The sequence below is a fragment of the Balaenoptera physalus genome (assembly GCF_965194825.1).
Source record: "Balaenoptera physalus genome assembly, chromosome: 16".
NCBI lineage: Eukaryota > Metazoa > Chordata > Mammalia > Artiodactyla > Balaenopteridae > Balaenoptera > Balaenoptera physalus.
The window spans coordinates 46,712,640-46,730,346 of NC_138898.1; the positions used below are offsets into that span (position 1 = coordinate 46,712,640).

General features: G+C 54.1%; 1 protein-coding gene and 1 long non-coding RNA gene across 2 annotated transcripts in view; both read left to right on the top strand.

Annotated features, from left to right (window-relative positions):
* Positions 1–10,429: 10,429 nt before the first annotated feature.
* Positions 10,430–14,797, top strand: FOXA2 (forkhead box A2). The gene is made up of 2 exons (XM_082429230.1): positions 10,430–10,650; positions 11,685–14,797. Exons 1-2 carry the CDS (start codon positions 10,564–10,566, stop codon positions 12,987–12,989), a joined length of 1,392 nt encoding a protein of 463 aa, XP_082285356.1. The 5' UTR covers positions 10,430–10,563; the 3' UTR covers positions 12,990–14,797.
* A 1,095-nt stretch (positions 14,798–15,892) lies between these two features.
* Positions 15,893–17,707, top strand: part of LOC309645914 — a 55,920-nt gene continuing 54,105 nt past the window's right edge. The window contains exon 1 of the long non-coding RNA XR_014255109.1: positions 15,893–16,369. This is a non-coding gene — a long non-coding RNA (uncharacterized lncRNA). The remainder of the gene's footprint in view (positions 16,370–17,707) is intronic.

Here is a 17,707-nt window from a genome sequence, read left to right on the forward strand (position 1 = left end):
GGGAGGGGTTGGGAGTTACTGTCAGCACAAAAATAAAATGCTCAGTTTAACCTTCAAAGGGAGGGAAAGCCATGGAATTGAAGCTAAGGTCCAGCTCTTTCCTAAGAAGAGTAGCAAGTGGGTAGAACAGTTTTGCTAATTCTGGAGAGGTCCTTGACCCAGAGCTCAGCACAGCTCTGACCTCATCCAGAGAGATGAGAATGATCTTTTCAAATATGTGGTGTCATTTTGATCAGGTTTAGCTGTCTTTTAAGAGGGTTGATTTGGTTAGAGTTGAGAGGACAAACTGTAAAATGTAGCATCACGCAGTTCTCTAGGTAGTGTTGGGATTTCCTCCGGTGTGATGCTGAGGGTGCAGGGAGGGAAGGTAACACTGATCAGACATTCTCAATACACCAGGCACCCAGCTAAGCCACCGTCAAGTGCATCAACACATGTCATCCTCATCCAGTCCATGGCGTTTGCTGTTGTCTTCATTTCAGATGGGAAATCTGAAGCTTTTTTGCTAAGGATTCCTCAGTCCCAGTGTACCCTGTCTTTCAGGCTTTTTGGAGAGAACCCACAGTAGGGAATACATTTTCCATCCTGCTGCAGATACACACACATTTATCACAAAAACAGAGGTTTTTCAGAACCACACATGACTTTTCTAGGTGAGATGCACTGAGAGATTCTGTTCTATTCCTTTCCTTTATTTAATGATAATTTCAATGAAATAAATTGCTGTCACAACACATTGAAGAGCCATCAACTGGAGTTTGAAAAGCACTCACCCAGAATTTGTCATAACCTGATTTTATCCCTCCAACACCAGTCTTCAAGGGTAAACTATGAGTTTTTCAATCAGAGTTGCATAGCATCTGTCTTTTGTTCTTCCATCCATCCAAGTATCCATCCATCCATCCAGTAAACATTTGTCAGTATGTAGAAGTTGAACCAACTTTCGGATTCTCCATTAGGGGAAACTGTGCTATCTCATCAACTCTCAGCTCCCAAGATAGAAAAACTCAAATCATCAAACCATGGAAAGAATCAATAAGTGGCAGATACACACCTCAGAAATGCCCAGAGGGGTCACTGTAGATGGTTCCAGAGCTAACATCCTTGGACATAATCCCCATCCCTCAAAGAAAGAAAATATTCCTTCAGATAATCAGTCACAACGACAAAACATGCAAAAAAGATAAGTGAACCAGGTAGTAGCATTCCAAGATGTCAGTACTGGAGGTCCCTGCAGCATAAAAAAAATGGGTCAGGTTGCAGGGGGACATGGAGCGAAAGAAAACTGAAATCATGCACCATTCGCACAGCACTCTCTCTTCCTGCGTCTGAATCTGTTGTGAGTCCTGCTAACCGTGACTACAGGCTGTTTAAAATTACACCGTTTGCCTTATTTAATTTTCTTCTGCAGTCATAAATATTAATTAAGCTAAACCACAGAGAGCTCCATTTCAATCCTTTCCCTTCCTGAGGACCATAAGCAATTAAGACCCATAGCTTTAAGTCCTAACCGGTTCTTTAAGTCTGCCCTGGGACGTCCACTTTTTCATTTTTTAAATTAGGACAGATTTATTAAATCTTAGTGGTTTATTTTTCCTACCTAACTCTCCTGGGCTGTGGGTGTTCTCAGTTTGATTCTCTGCTTGCAAATACAATCTTTGCTTCTCCAGCAGACTGGCTCATCTTCTCCAAACCAAGATGCAGAAAAGTGCATGTTCAATTCATGAGGAGCAGAGACATTTGTGTGCAGCCCGTCGGCTATCCAGTGGCAAAGACCACACTTTTCAATGTTTGGTAATTTAATATTATTTAATGACAAAAACAGAAGAAATAATTGTAAAAAAAATGAGGAAGATATAAAGTAGAAAGTGCAAGTCTTCTCCCAAGCCTTCCAAGTCCCAATTTCTGGGGGTGTAATTGTTAACAGCCTTGTGTGCAACCTTCAAAACTTTTCTGCACATAGAGTCAGGATTACCTTTACAAAAATTAAATCAAATTACCCATATCCAGTGACTGTTTAGCCCTTCATCATAAAGTAGATATACTTTCTATATGATTTCAGAGAGATTTATATCAGCTTTATAACAGCTTTATAACAGCTCCATAATATTCCACAATTAAGTTGGGTTATTGTTTATTTAACCTTATTCTTTAAGAGTTACGATCTTGGGCATATTGTAGATAAACCACACACACACACACACACACACACACACACACACACACACACACTTGGTACCAGTAACTGAAAACTCTACCTGTGAGCATTTTCCTTTTTCCCATGCTTCTCATGACTTCTCCATCAGAGAACATTATAATGTGGAAACAGGTCAAGGTTTGGGTCAGAGGGCCTGGATTGGGATGGAAGGGCTGGGTGGTCTGAGGCAAGCCCTCAACATCTCACTCCCATTCTCAAGGGACAAAGGGAACTCCCACCTGAGAGAGGTTTTGGAGAACCATGAAGTCTGATGCAAATATTACCCCTCCCAACCACAAAGATCCTGGTCACTTGGGGGGCAGTAAACCCGAGGAATTAACATAAAAAAAATTCTGTACCTGTATTTCTAAATTCAACATAAAAAGGAGAAAAGGATAAAGGAAACAGGGAAGGAGAAAAAAGCCTTCTTTCAATTTCTATGTAACTACAAAGACTGGGGAGCAGGGCTCAGGTCTGAGACACAGAACTCCCACTAGGACCAGATGGTCCTCATCGTTAACATCTACTTAGCACTTTATTCTGAAGACTTACAGGAATGAATTTACCAGGTTTCCTCTTAAAGGGAAAAACTAAACTCTCAGGATTTTGCAAGGTATACATCTATTTATGTAGACTCCTCTGGAGAATATTAAACAGCACTGACCATTTGTTATATGATGTAAAACAATACATCCAAAATCAGCATCGCGTATTTCCATGCCTTAGAATGACAGAGGCAAACTATGGGGTGATGTAGCCGCTGGGCATGAAAGAAACTACAAAATAAGTTTGTATTTTATATCCAGTTCCATCCAGGGATCTCAAAGCAGCTGAATACAATGTCCTCCCCAGCTTTTTCACCCCCCAGTCCTCATTGCTTTAAAATCAAACATAGATTAAGGACTTGGTCTAAAATTCTTACTGTGTTTACATTGATTTTTTCCATGTGCTTTTATAAATATGGTAGAAATAAGAAGAATTTGCCCTCTTTACTCCTGTTTAGCAGTTCTTACCTGGAAAGAAGGAGCCCTTTTCAGAACGAATGACATTTAAATTCCCACAAGGGAAAGATGATCTGAGAGCTAATTATGGGTGCATATTGCAAATAGAATAAGCATTAAGGAAACATCTTGAGCTTTTAAATGCTTCTCATCTTTGAGACTCAAATTTTACTTTCCAAACGTTTCCTATTATACATGTTGGAAAATATTTGGGTGGCAAAGCAAGAGAAACAGTGTGTTTCCTAGCGTGGGAGTGGGGGTAATTTTGGTGTGTCTGCGGGTTCAGCTTGCATTTCTCCTGGTCTTGTTCTTTTTCTTGGACATCGGCAGGCAGTGCCAGTTCAGCATCGGGTCAGCGTCCTGTGGAAGAAAATTCCCAATCACTTTCCCAGGAGGCCCAGGTCTTTTCCAGGAGGAGGGCATACAAACCCCATTTGAAACTCAAAAAACAGGAATCTCCTTGTCACTTTCTCTTCTTTTGGATCTATTTTGCTTCTTAAAAATGCACATTGGGATCAGTGAAGAGGTCGGGGATATTTAGGAAAGGTCGGCAAGTCCAGCGTGCCAGGTTCCTCGGGAGGCAGGATCAGCCCGGGTCCTCCGGGCTCTCTCCCTTAAGGAGGAGAGTTAAGGGGCCTTGGAGGGCGTTTGTGATGCAGTGTGATTGCAGCTGAAACTTTGCTTAGGTCGTTTTTCCTTGCTTGGAAAATGACAGCTTCCAAGTCACCAACTGATCGTTGCTGTAGGTTCCCTGTCCTGCCCGGTCAACCAGGGAGGTCCCAGGAGAGGCGCTGTGGGAGGTGCGGGAAGCTGACAAGGCCAGGTGGGGGCTGGGAGGGGGGCGCTGCTGAGAGCACGTTCTCCACGCCCCAAGCTGCGGACACGTTCTGAACCCTGGGAAGATGCATTCTGGCTGTGGGGAGGGTCGGTGTGGCCGGGAGCGAGTGGGAGGGAAGAACCCACAGGAGGTGAAGGTGGACTTGCTTTACATTTCATCAAGGCCTGTCTCACCACTGAGCTCAGGACAGACTGCAAGATGAGTTAGGGAAGCGGGGCTATTTCACCTGTGGTCAGCGGACCAGCAGCCTCACCACCACCTGGAATCCTGTTAGAATGCCAACTCTCAAGCCCCTCCCCCCTCCCAGAATCTGCATTTTAACAAGATCCCCAGGGGCGGTTTTATGCACATAAAAATTTGCTGGGCGGTCCCGATCCCGGGCCCGTTAATTACCCCAGCCCCAGTGGGCCACTGTTGCTGTAATATGCTAACCCTCCCTGTCAAACGAAGCTCCCACTTTTCAGGAAGCTCCACAATCCTTCCTCTGGAAAGACTTTTGGAAGCAAAGCAGGCAAAGAGTGAATACAGACACGTGTATTACACACACTTGCTGCGGTTCTCACACACACGGGGCACGCTCTCAAGCCGGCAGGAGCACCTCGCTGCCGACTTCTGTCTCCTTCCCAGAGCCGGAAGCCCCCCTAGTACCTGTAGGATGGAAAACTGATACTCTAGAGAGCTTACAAATGGTAGTGGGACTGGAGTGGCCTGCCATTCTGCTGGCATCCTGCCCACTGCTTCAGAGGACCCAACCCTTGGCTCTCCCATCAATGCTGGGTCAACACAGGCAGTGCACTTCACCTTGGGTTTGCGTCCATCCCTGCCAGCGGGTTGGTTAATTCTGAATGGTGAGATGTAGACTGCCCTTTGGAATGGGGTTTTTGGCCCTTGGAAATTCCTGGGTCATCGTTGAAAGATGACTTGAAGACATAGGCAAAATAAGTTCTGCTGGAACCCGTAGCAGAAGAAGGCAGCAAGTGGAGCAAGTAGAAGGGAACACTGCAGAGAAACCTCTGCAAGCACATGGCTTTGCCTACCATGGTCAGGGCGGTATCTCCGCCATCTGGAATATAGTAAGTACTCATTAAAATAGTTGCTAAATGGACCAAAAATCTATAAACTACTCTTCACTGTCACTGCTTAATATGAGAGCAAGTTATGTCTAATTCTTTTCTGCTTACGCAGAGCCCCTGTATCACTTTGAGATGGAAGCAAGAAGAAAACATCTGCTTCCCAAGCCTAAGACTCAAACTCCAGGCCTTGCTGACCTCCTCTGATCTCCACATCTGTCTATGCTTCACCCTTTCATACTTATTGAAAGTATATTTGTTCATCCAAGTAACTAATCAGTAACTTGTAGATCTAATGGGGCCGCTTCTTAATTATCTTCCTGGGTTCCTAAGAATGAATGTCCGGGTCCGATTCTTCAGGTCTGTGACAGACTCTCCATGACTCCTGTCCTCAGTGAGGTTTACTGTTCGCCCTTTTGGCACGAATAACAGCTCCCCTCCAAGAATAACATCCAAATGTATGAAATAGCTCGCAGAGCCACCAATGCAGATACATCTAATTTAGGCATCCCTCAAAGAGGAGTTTATTCTCACTCACGTTGACATGTTATTATTTCCACTCAAAGTCGTCGTTTCTTTATTTTTATCCCTTCCACTTAATTTAATTACCTGCTCTAAGAGTCCCACTTACCAGAAGCGTGCTAAAAAGTCAAGAATGACGGACAGGATGCCAAGTATATGCCAGAAATATTTGTCAGACCCTGGACCCGAATGGGCAGATCATCGACCTTCTCCACAGACCCACACAGATGGGAGTGGAGTCGACAACTGCTCAGCCTGACCACCGAGGAAGCCCACAAAAGATGCACAGTCCATAACCACAACCAACCTTCCAAACAGCCATCAAATTCTACGTGCACAGAAAAAGACAGCTGAGGGCCAAATTCATCCAACAGGACCTGAGGACAGAGCCTCACCTGCTCCCGACACGACACCGACACCGGGCTATCCTAGCCACCACCTGGGGTTGACGTGCACATCACTTCTCTTCCTCCCTTAACTCAAGGGAGGGCACAGTCGTCTTTCTTATACGGGTCAGAGAACATAGTACTGGTTTGTTTTCAGAACTTAAACCCTTGCTCCCTTGAAGTGGTGGCTTCCCTGATCGCCTTGCATGTGTGAGAACTGAATGAACACGGTATGAGTTATTTTGCTAAAGTTTCCATGACATCAGATCTAATATTCTTATTCTATATTTCACCCTAAAATAATAAAAATAATGTAATCATAAAATAATAATCATATAAAATGACACAAATATACTGCAGGAAAAAAAATGTAGACTGAAGAGATCATTCTACCACCAAACACAACCAGGGTTACTAACATCGTATTTATCTCATCTTATCGTTATTTATTATGACTTATTTCCCATCTTTTCCTGTGAATCTTGCCCAGGAGTGGTAGATTGTATGCATGTGTATAAACTTACTGTGTATAAGCCTACAATGCCGTATCTTGCTTTCCTCTCAATTTTAACATCACATTCAACATCACTCTCTTGTGGGTTTTTTAATGTTTTTCACATAAATCTCCTTTGAAAGATATTCTCCACTAATTATCTTTTCAATTGCCCTCCCCATAAACAACTAGGGTTTTGGCCACAAAGAACTATGGAAGCCAGCAAAAAAAAGTATCTGAGTGCTCAGTGCCAAGTAGTTTGATTTTTTTTTTAAACATTATTTCAGAAATAACAACCCATGGAAAGTGAAATGTTAATTGCAACCTTGGATACAACTGTATGCCTCTTCTTTAGTAAGACTTGGGATGCACCCTGAAAATTCCACCTTGTGAATAATGGAGGTGTGGGTGTCTGATTTCTGCCAACCCAAAGGTTATTTGAAGGTAAAATGTGTATTTTCACAAGACTTTGCTAAATCACCTTTCTCTGTCTCCTCTGTTTTAACCTCACCTGCAGACCTGCCTAGTAATGCCCTAAAGCAAGGCCTGTCCTGGGTATTTATTCTCGAAAGGCCTTCGGGAACTGGAGTATTGATCACGCCAAGGCGCACCCACCCTCTGGTATTTCGTGGGTCATCGGTTAGGGAAGTTGAGTACTGTTTATTGATGTCCCTTTCCTCAAGGGCTAGTTTCACATGACGGAGAGCCCCGGGGAAGGAGTTTTGCTGGAGATTGCAGGGAGACCGAAGGAGGCCCAGATTTGGGCCGAGTCAGTCCGCTGGGCCAGCGACGGGAATAAAACCAACGCGCTAAATCCAACCACAGTCATCGGTCATAAGGCGGCTTTAAATGCAAACCCGGCAGCACCGAACGACAAGGCCGGGAAAGAGAGGGGGCACGGGCAAAGGAAATCTCTGTAGGTCTCAGCCCTAGGTGGGGCTTCAAATAAGGGGGGATCAGGGGAAACATCTGTTTTCAGCCCGAGTTACCCGCGAACTTTTTCCTGGAGAGAAGCTCCCGGAGCAATTTACAGCATTCCAGCCTGAGGCTCTCGTGCCAGACGCTCTGAATCAACCTTTAGAAACCAGAGCTGCCGGGAAGGGAAGGAGCGCCGTGTGCAGGGGCGGGGGCGCCTCGGCGGGCCTCCGCGCAGGGAAGGGCGGCGGGCCGGGGGCGTGGGCTCGCGCTCCCCGCAGCATCCGCCGGCCGCGCTCCCCTTCCCGGGGAGGGTCCCAGCGGCCGCTCCGCCCGAGCCCGCGGCGCCTCCGCAGGCGGCGGAGGCCAACCTGGGTTTGCGCAGATCGTCGGGGACGCCGAAGAAGCGCCAGCCCCCGGGAGGCGTTTTCGGGGAGACTCGGAGAGGCCGGCGGACGGCGCGGCCGTCCAGATAGCGGGGTTAGGGGCTCGGGGGTCCGTGAGGGCTCCTGTCTGTCCCGGGGCCGCGCGGCCGACAGGGGGCGCCCTGTCACTGCGGAAGCCGGTGACCAGGGGCCGGGCCAACGAGGGGCACGCCCTCCTACCCCGGGCCGCTCTCTCTCCTGCTCGTGGCGAGATTTCTAGAACCACATTTTCCACCAGGAGCAAAAATAGGGGAGTGGACTCTCACATAGACGCACAGACTAGGTTAACCTGGACACTCCTGAGCTTTCAATCTCACGCACACCAGAAAGCTGTCTGTCCTTGTTTCTCGGGTTTGTCTGTCTGACCTACTGAATATGAGAAGCGCCCCGCGGGGGGGAAGAAGGGTGTGTCTGTGTGTATGTCTGTGCGTGCGCGCGCGTGCGCGCCCGCGCGTGTATGTGTTTCTGCCCTCGGCCTGCGCAGAAAGCTTTGGAAAATAGGCCAGGGCGGACCCTCTATCCCTAGCCCTCGGGAGAGCGATCAAGTAGTTTCCACCCACGCTGGGGGACCCGGCGAGAGATGCCCGGGGATCTGGTCCCTCGGCTACCCTGCGCACACCGACACTACGTGTGCATACACCCAGCACACTTCCCGGCTGCACCGGGCCGGCCTGCCCCTCCTGGGAGGACTCTGCGCTGCGCACGGCTTTCGGGGAGAAGCAGACCTTGGCTGTGGGGGACCCTGCCCCGGCCCTCGCTCAGCGGGTTCATTAACGCTCTCACTAAGAATTGGTCAAACCAGCCTCGCCTGCATCTTCAGTTCAAAGCGTTGCAGGCCCTAGAGCCCTGGAGTAGAGGGAAGGGGTGGGAGTACCCCTGCACCTACTGCTCCGCCCCCTGCCCTCTGGCCTGACCCTCACCCGGCCTTCCGTTCCCCTTGCTCTGCTCCGTGCCTGCCACCTCGCTTCTGTCTTCTGCCACCATTACCCATAACTCTGGACAGGTGGGCCAGATACCCACTATTTCCTATTTTTTCTCTCTTTGGGGTTGAGGGCGCAGGGCCGCATCCTCACGGCCCAGCCGGGGTTTAGAACCAAGAAAGGGGGTCCACCTCCAAACACCTGTAGTATTCCGCCTCCCCGCCCCCTCCCCAATCTGGCTCACTGAGGTCTTGGTACCTGGCCCAGGACAGGTGATCATTTGAACTCAGAAGCTGGATCGAAAATAAAAAGGACGAATACGGTTGCTGGGGTTTCTAATTCTTATAAAACAGGAAAGCAGAGAGGTCAGAGACACCCCCGCCCACAGCCAGGCGGACTCCATATGCCCCATTATTGATTCCTTAATTCCCCTCTCTCCTCCCGCCTCGTCCCCCACCTCCTGCCCTGTTTGTTTTAGTTACGAAATGCTGTGGGCACCTCAGTTGTGACTGAAGAGTAACCTTGAAACATGCCGTCCTGACTGTCAGAGACAAATAGTCTCCCAACCGTCGCAGCAGCTGGCGGGGCCGCGCGCGCCCTGCGCCCGGCACCCGGACCGTGGGACGGGGCTCCTCCCCTCCAGCCGCCCCGTCGGGCGCTGGAGGCCTGGCTCGGAGGAGGCAAAAAGCCGGGGAGGCGGGACCCGGCGCCCCGCACGCCTCCCGAAGCCGCTCCGGGTCTTAACTGTAACGGGAGGGGCCTCCCAGCAGCCGCAACAGGCGAGTTAAAGATGTGTACACAGTTTTTCTAAATACGACAGCGCTTTGCAGATTGGCTCCGTCACCGGCTGGTTGTTTTGACAGGGAATGAGCACTGAGAACTAAGAAATCCGGGATAAATAAATGCGGCTTTGATAAGGCTCTGCAGAGGGGAGACCGGGCGCGGAAGCCGGACGCGCCCTCGGACAGGCGCGCCAGGCTCCTGGCTCTATGGGACGGGGACGGGGCCAGAGCCCTGGGCCACTCCACTGGGTGGCCTCCTCCCGGGTCCCTCCTCCCGTGGGGACCCCCCGCAGACGAAAGGGGGCTGGACCCGGGGGCCCACGCGCCCACCCGCCCCGCTCGCCAGTCCGGGCTCCGCGTGCGCGGCGCAGGGCAGCTGGGCGGGCGCCGAGGGCAGGTGCTGGGCGCCGGCCGGGGCTCCCTCTCGCCCAGGTGTGAGCTGATTATTCAAATAGGCTGCCCCGGGTCTGGGGATTGGAGGCCCGCGCCCGCGCGCCGCGCTATATCACCAGCAGCTCACGTCACTGCGGCACTTGTCCGCTGCGCGGTCCACACCTCCTCCTCCTCCTCCTCCCTCCCCCTCCTCCTCCTCCTCCACCACCTCCACCTCCTCCTCTTCCTCCTCCTCCTCCTCCTCTTCTCCACCCCCCCCCACCCGCCCCCGCGCCGCGCGCTTCCCGCCGCCTCCCGGCAGCTCGGCACTGCCAGCCTCGGCCTCCACCGGGCAGCCCGCGAGCGCGGCGGCGGCGGCGGCGGGCGGCGGGCGCTCCGGCAGCGGGAATCGGCTCCGGGCCTCCTCCTACCCTTGGCCCCCTCCTCCCGCGACTCACCCCTCCCTCCCACTTCCAACCACTGCCTCCGGCCGGCCGAGGGAGAGAGGGAGTGGAGCCGAGAGAGAGGGAGCGCGAGAGGGAGGGAGGGGACGGTGCCTTGGCTGACTTTTTTTAGAAAGGAGGGTGGGGGTGGGGGGGTGATTGCCGGTCGTTTGCTGGGGCTGTTAAATTTTAAACTGCCATGCACTCGGCTTCCAGTATGCTGGGAGCAGTGAAGATGGAAGGGCACGAGCCGTCCGACTGGAGCAGCTACTATGCCGAGCCCGAGGTAGGCACTCGCCTTTGCCGGGGGAAGCGGGGTGGCGGCGTCCGCTCTCGGCCCCAACCTCTGGACCGCTGCCCTGGCCGGCCCCCGGCCCCCACCCCAGCCGCTCCGGGCAGCCGCCTTTTCCACCCTCCTTCGACTCAAATGGGTCTCTTTTTTATACGACACACTGTTAGCCTTGAGATAATATTAACTTTGTGATCAAATATTGACTTGCGGCGCCTCCAAATCCTCTTCGTGGCCGAGCCACGCACTATCCTAACAGAGTTGTGTTTGGCAGCGCGCGGCTGGGGAGGGGTGGGAGGTCGGCCGGCGAGGGGGTGGGGAGCTGGAGTGGAGAAGGTGGGTAGGAGTTGGGGGCTGAGGTAGAGAAAAACGGTCCAGGACTAGGCGACAAAGAGAAAGAAAGTTTGTGGCTGCAGAGCCCAGCCGCGTGTAGTTCTGTTCGCGGTCCCCTCCCTGTTCCTCCACTCAATGCCTCCGGCTGGCCCCAGACTGCGCGCAGGTACCGCGTTTCGGTTCCCCTGGGGCCCAGAATGGGGTCCCGGGAGGAAGGCTGAATGGCGAGGACCCTGGGATCGTCTCCGTGGGAGGCCGCCGGGCGCCCTGCGCCTTGTCCCACAGGTCGCTGGCCAGGGTCGGAGGTGGCGTCCGGGGCCGCGGCGCCTGCTCGGTATGCTGGCGTGAGAGTCGGGGGTACTCTGCGGAGGGGAGATGCATTTGGGATGCCTGGCTTGGGGCGCTCCCGGGGACCTCTGTTTTAGAGTCTGAGCGAGGCGCAGGAGGGCGAGGAGGCGGCCAGGGGCGCAGAGCGGCGGCCCCCGCGCCACCTCCCCGAGGGCGATCGCGGCGCGCTCCGTGTGAAACGGACGCGGGGCCGGGGCCGGGGCCGGGCGAGTGCAGGACTCCTCGGAGGCCTCCCTGGAGGCGGGGGCCTGGGCTGGCCCGGTGGGCGGGGGGGGGGGGGGGTGGTCAGGCCGGGCGCGCTTCGGCGGCGGTGCTAACGGTGTGCGCCTCCCTCCGGGCTCTGTCCTCAGGGCTACTCCTCGGTGAGCAACATGAACGCCGGCCTGGGGATGAACGGCATGAACACGTACATGAGCATGTCGGCGGCCGCCATGGGCAGCGGCTCGGGCAACATGAGCGCCGGCTCCATGAACATGTCGTCGTACGTGGGCGCTGGCATGAGCCCGTCCCTGGCCGGCATGTCCCCCGGGGCGGGCGCTATGGCCGGCATGGGCGGCTCGGCCGGGGCGGCCGGCGTGGCTGGCATGGGGCCGCACCTGAGCCCGAGCCTGAGCCCGCTCGGGGGGCAGGCGGCCGGGGCCATGGGCGGCCTGGCACCCTACGCGAACATGAACTCCATGAGCCCCATGTACGGGCAGGCGGGCCTGAGCCGCGCGCGCGACCCCAAGACTTACCGGCGCAGCTACACGCACGCCAAGCCGCCCTACTCGTACATTTCGCTCATCACCATGGCCATTCAGCAGAGCCCCAACAAGATGCTGACGCTGAGCGAGATCTACCAGTGGATCATGGACCTCTTCCCCTTCTACCGGCAGAACCAGCAGCGCTGGCAGAACTCCATCCGCCACTCGCTCTCCTTCAACGACTGCTTCCTCAAGGTGCCCCGCTCGCCCGACAAGCCCGGCAAGGGCTCCTTCTGGACCCTGCACCCCGACTCAGGCAACATGTTCGAGAATGGCTGCTACCTGCGCCGCCAGAAGCGCTTCAAGTGCGAGAAGCAGCTGGCCCTGAAGGAGGCCGCGGGCGCCGCGGGCGGCGGTAAGAAGGCGGCCGCCGGGGCCCAGGCCTCGCAGGGTCAGCTCGGGGAGGCCGCCGGGCCGGTCTCCGAGACTCCGGCGGGCACCGAATCGCCCCACTCGAGCGCCTCCCCGTGCCAGGAGCACAAGCGAGGGGGCCTCGGGGAGCTGAAGGGGACGCCGGCCGCGGCGTTGAGCCCCGCGGAGCCGGCGCCCTCGCCAGGGCAGCAGCAGCAGGCCGCGGCCCACCTGCTGGGCCCGCCGCATCACCCGGGCCTGCCGCCAGAGGCCCACCTGAAGCCGGAGCACCACTACGCCTTCAACCACCCCTTCTCCATCAACAACCTCATGTCCTCGGAGCAGCAGCACCACCACAGCCATCACCACCACCAGCCCCACAAAATGGACCTCAAGGCCTACGAACAGGTGATGCACTACCCCGGCTACGGGTCCCCCATGCCGGGAAGCCTGGCCATGGGCCCGGTCACGAACAAAGCGGGCCTGGACGCCTCGACCCTGGCCCCAGACACCTCCTACTACCAGGGGGTGTACTCCAGGCCCATTATGAACTCCTCTTAAGAAGACGGCATGACCTGGCTAGCCCGGACCCAGACGGGAGAGACAGGAAATGGGGTAGAGACTCTTGAGAAAGGGGTGCTGGAAAGATACGAGGAAGAAGGACCCGTCACACCCCTGCCCCCCGGAACAGAGGTCTCCCCTCACCCTCTGCAGCTCTTCCCTCCCTCACATGGGCCACACTGATGTGTATCATGATGTATAAGGAGGGAAAGGGAAAAAAAGTAAACAGTCAAAAAAAAGAGAAAAAGGAAAGCCTCAGTTTCCACTACTGTGTAGACGCCTGCTTCTTTAAGCACCTGCGAATTCTGACTTTTTGTTGTTGTGGTTTCTCTCCGTTGCTGTCATTGCAGGGAAGTCTTACTTTATTAAAAAAACAAAAACAAAAAAAGCAACAAAAAACAAAAACAAAACAAAAAAGAAAAAAACAAACTTTTGTGAGTGACTCAGTGTAAAACTGTAGTTTTAACAGAAAACAGAGTTGTACTATTGTTTAAAAAAGAGAAAAAATGATGTAAGGGTCTGTTGTAAATGATCAAGAAAAAGAAAAAAAAAAGCATTCCCATTCTTGATACGGTGAAATTCAGGTCTCGAGTCTGATTAATTTATGGTTTCCGCGTGCTTTATTTATGGCTTATAAATGTGTGTTCTGACTACAAGAACCAGAGTTCCACAAATCTATATTAAAGTGTTATTGCCAGTTTTTTTGCTTTGAATCTTCAAGATTTTTTTTCCTTTGCTTGATTTAAAAAATAAACAGACCTGGGGATTATTTAAAAATTGAGGGAGGGAGATCCTGGCTGGTTGCAGGTTTTATTTTATTCTGGGGGAGGTAGTTGTTGTTTTATCAACTATTTATTATTAACATTTTCAGACAAAGTAAAGTTGAATGAATTTTACAGTAAACAGACACATACCCATTGCCCAGATCCTACAGTTCTCATTTCACTATACTTGTTATACAGCATATCTGTCCATCTATCCACACCTCCATCGGCCCACTTATCTTATTTTCCTAGATGCATTTCAAAGTAAATTTCAGACTTCAGTCCACTTCCCCCTAAACACTTCAGCAAGGACATCGTTAATGGAACTCAACATTGTTCAAGGTTACTTCTTTGAATTTGGGGTTTAACTTTACACACAGTGAAACTCACAGATCCCAGGTGAACCATTCTGGGGATTGTGGGGATGATGCAGGTTTATCTCCGAAGCCTGGAGAAAACCACACATCCTATCTGTATTTTCCAGCTGGGCCATGTGAAGGTGCAATGTTGTTGACGTCTCTTGGACCCTGGGGCTGGCTTCTCTGGAAAGAAGCCTGGATTTTCCATGTTTTTTCCTGTATGTCCAATCCTAGGCCTCCCTTCAAGGCAGGGAGCCCCGATTGGACTTGCAAATTCCTGGTGCAGCTCTTTTCCTTTTCATCACTGCCTCTCTGCACCCATTCATCCTTCCGTGGAATTGGAACTCCGCCTGGATTGACAGCCTCAAGCCTCTGTCTACACTCCACCCTCCATCCCACCCTCCACCTTCACTTAGGTGTTCTGCACAACCTTGGTAGAACTTGCTGCAGCCCAGGAGTAGTGAGGCTTCTGGAACCATGCATTTGAGCATCTGGTCTGGAGAAACAAAAGACTTTCTCCTGGAAGTGATTTTAAAGGGAACTCAGGGTCCTGATGGAAATCTTTTAAAATACATATATTGGGGGATGAGGCAGAGGTAAGGGGGTGTCTTGCACGGCTGGCCAGGTGCCCCTTGTCAGGGGTGGGATCCCAGGGTCTGCAGGTTTTCTCCCTCCCCCCTCCCCCCAAACTCCGAGCCCTTGGCCAAGCAGCCTCTTAGCCCGGGCTGGCAATCTAGGATTACAGCACCAAGGAGGTGAGTGGGTATGTTGTGATTCTTCAAGGAAAACCGAAAAGTATAAAGAAAGACACGGAATAAATTCTTACAAATCGTACTGCCTCTCTCCACAGACAGCCTAGTGGCCCTAAATCCTCGGCCAACCGAAGTGGAAACCTCGGAGGCCAAGTGGGGCCCGGCTTCACAAAGTGGGCTCCGCTTTGGCTTTGCCCTGGGCATCTGCTGGCAGGCAAGCTGGCCGAGTGAGGGCAGGAGCCATGCAGGGCGCAGCTAGCTTGCGGTGGGTGAGAATCTCCGCAGAGTCGGAGGCCAAAACTTTCGGACTCAGGTTTCTAAGCTCAGGCTCCCGTGTCCCGGACTAGATCTTTGGGCTTCTCGACCACCAAACTTGGAGTGTCCCAGCTTCGCCCAAGCCTGGATGCCACCTCTGCGAGAGCCCTCCCCACCTTGCGGGGTCTCTCTGCCCCTCAAACCCTGGCCTTCCCACGCGCCTGAGGGGGGTTGGTCCTCGCCTCCGCCTCCCGCCTCCAAATCCCTTTTTAACATGCCACATTGTCCCGAAGAACACAAGGAAGAGAAATTGGGGAGGGGGGTGGTGGGAGGGATCCGGAGGTCGCAGCCAGCAATCAGGGCCGTCTCTCCCCCTGGCAAGGACACACACGTCGTGAGCCCAGCCTGAAATGTGTTTCATTATCACATAAAAGGCTCCCGTGGCGAAGGAGCCGAGAGGCAGGGCCGGGGGCCGAGTGCGGGACAATGAAGGCTGAAAGCGCTGCCCTAACCTGCTATGTTTCCTATCGCACGCCCATTGTGCGAGGGTCGTTTTAAACTACTTAGCGCGCCCCCCTCCACTGATCCCGGCCAGATAAGATATAGTTCTGTCCGAATACATAAAAAGGATGTCGGGGAGCCGGCCGCTCCGGAGGCTTTTCTGCGCGTCCTGCGTCTTTCACACCCCCCATCCTCCCGCCCCAGCCCCTCCCCCCGCAGGGCCCCCAGCTTACTGGCGCTCAGACCGCCCTCCGCCCGCGTCCCCCAACTCTGCGTGGTAGGGTGCAGCGTTTGTTTTTCCCTCTCTCTCCCTCTTTTTCTTCCTTTTCCCCGCGCCATCCGCGCGCGGGTTTAAGCATCCGTGATCTGTGAATAAACAGTCAGTAAACAACCGAAAAAAACATTCTAGATCCGAATTCCAGGAGGGTAAACTTTCCATGCCACGTCACACTTCAGCAAATTTGCACAGATATTATATTGCCTCTCCCTCCTTTATTATTTTTTTTTTCTTTTTTGCCAGGATCCCATTGTACTTAACTGAATTTTATAACGCTGATCGATATCTTGGTAAAATATTCATTTTTAAACTAGCGGGCAGTGAAATCTTTGCTTTGTGTGCTAAAGTCAACAGTCGCTCGGTTTGAGCTCAAATAAATGCGGGGATGCCTCGGCTCGGAGCAGTCGGCCGCCTCCCTCCGCGCGCTGGACGCTCCGCTGCCGCCGCCGCCCGCCTGCCCGCCGCACCGCAGGTAGGGAGCGCGCCCACTCAGGGGCCGCGCCCGGGTCCCCGCCGAGCGTGCGCCCCCCACTCCCGTCCGCGCGCCTCCCCTCCCCCAGCCAGCCCCTGGCGCTTCGACGCCTGGGGGACGGGGAGTGAGAAGCTAAGTCGCGGAGACCCCGGGGCTGGGGAGGTGGCCTTTTAGCGGGGGATTCTGAGGATGCTCGGCGTGGGAGGATGAGGGGTCGAGGAGCTACACACTCAGACTGAATCTGGGGCCTGAGCACAACTGGAAAGTTTGGTGGGACCCCGAAGCGACGGGAAGCCACCACAGGCCCCTGCAGCCGCTCCGGGCTGCTGATTCGATCCGAGGGCCGCCTGTCGCCCTAGGACAGTGGGAAGGTGGAGGTGGGGGCCGGCCTTGGCCTCAGAGCCTGGGATGGGGACGGTGGAAGACGGCGCACTGGTACTGGGAGGCTGCAGAGCGAGGCCCGAGCGTGGACGCGCATGGGTTCCAGTCCCGTCTCGGGGGTTCCAGGAAGCCCCGAGGCCCAGGCGGCGGTGGGGTTCCCGCCGTCCGGGAGCCGAGGAGGAGCAGCGCCTTTCCGAGCGGCCGGGGAACCCTGCGCTCTCGCCGCGAGCGCGCATGGCCGCAGGCAGGTCAGGGAGCCTCCGGGCCACTAGCCCGGTCCAGGAGGGAAAGGCCGAACCCGGCCGCGGGGCCGTTCCTCACTCACTTCCCCCGCGCTGGCCCGGGGCACCGGGTTTGGAGGATCGGACAGACCGATCGCATCTGTCTGCCGTCTGCGGGAAGGCGACGGCTCGGAAAACTAGTGATTCCGAGGCTGCCAGTTGACACCGCAGGACCCTCGGCTGTCGAGGGCAGCGTAGGAAAAGGTGTCTTTCCTCTGGGGTCTACCAGGTGCCCCCCATCAATCTGCATTACCCCTGAGCGTTTGCTTTCTACGGCGGGGTGTCTGGCTCGTGATAGGCCCACGCCGGCTCGGTCAGTTTGGTATTTCGCCACGACGTACGTAGGTCGCGCTAGGTCCCGGGTCACCGCAGTTGCCCGCCACCCCAACTGGAAAGTTCTTCCAGTCCGCGCCGCAGTCACCCAGATCTCGGACCCAAAAGGGCAGAAATCGGTCCCGGTGATTGGCAGGGTCAGTTTTGTGGACACCTCCATGCGTGGGGACCCTGGGCGCCCGGTCCCCTCCTTCCCCGGCGCCCGGGGCCGCGCGCGCCTTTGTCCACCACGCCCGAGGCCGACCGGGGAGCGCACCCGCCTCCCTCCAAGTCCGGCTCCGGCTCGCGTGGCTGGCTATCTTCCCTGAACGAGATGGCCCGCCTGCGGGACACACGCGAGGCT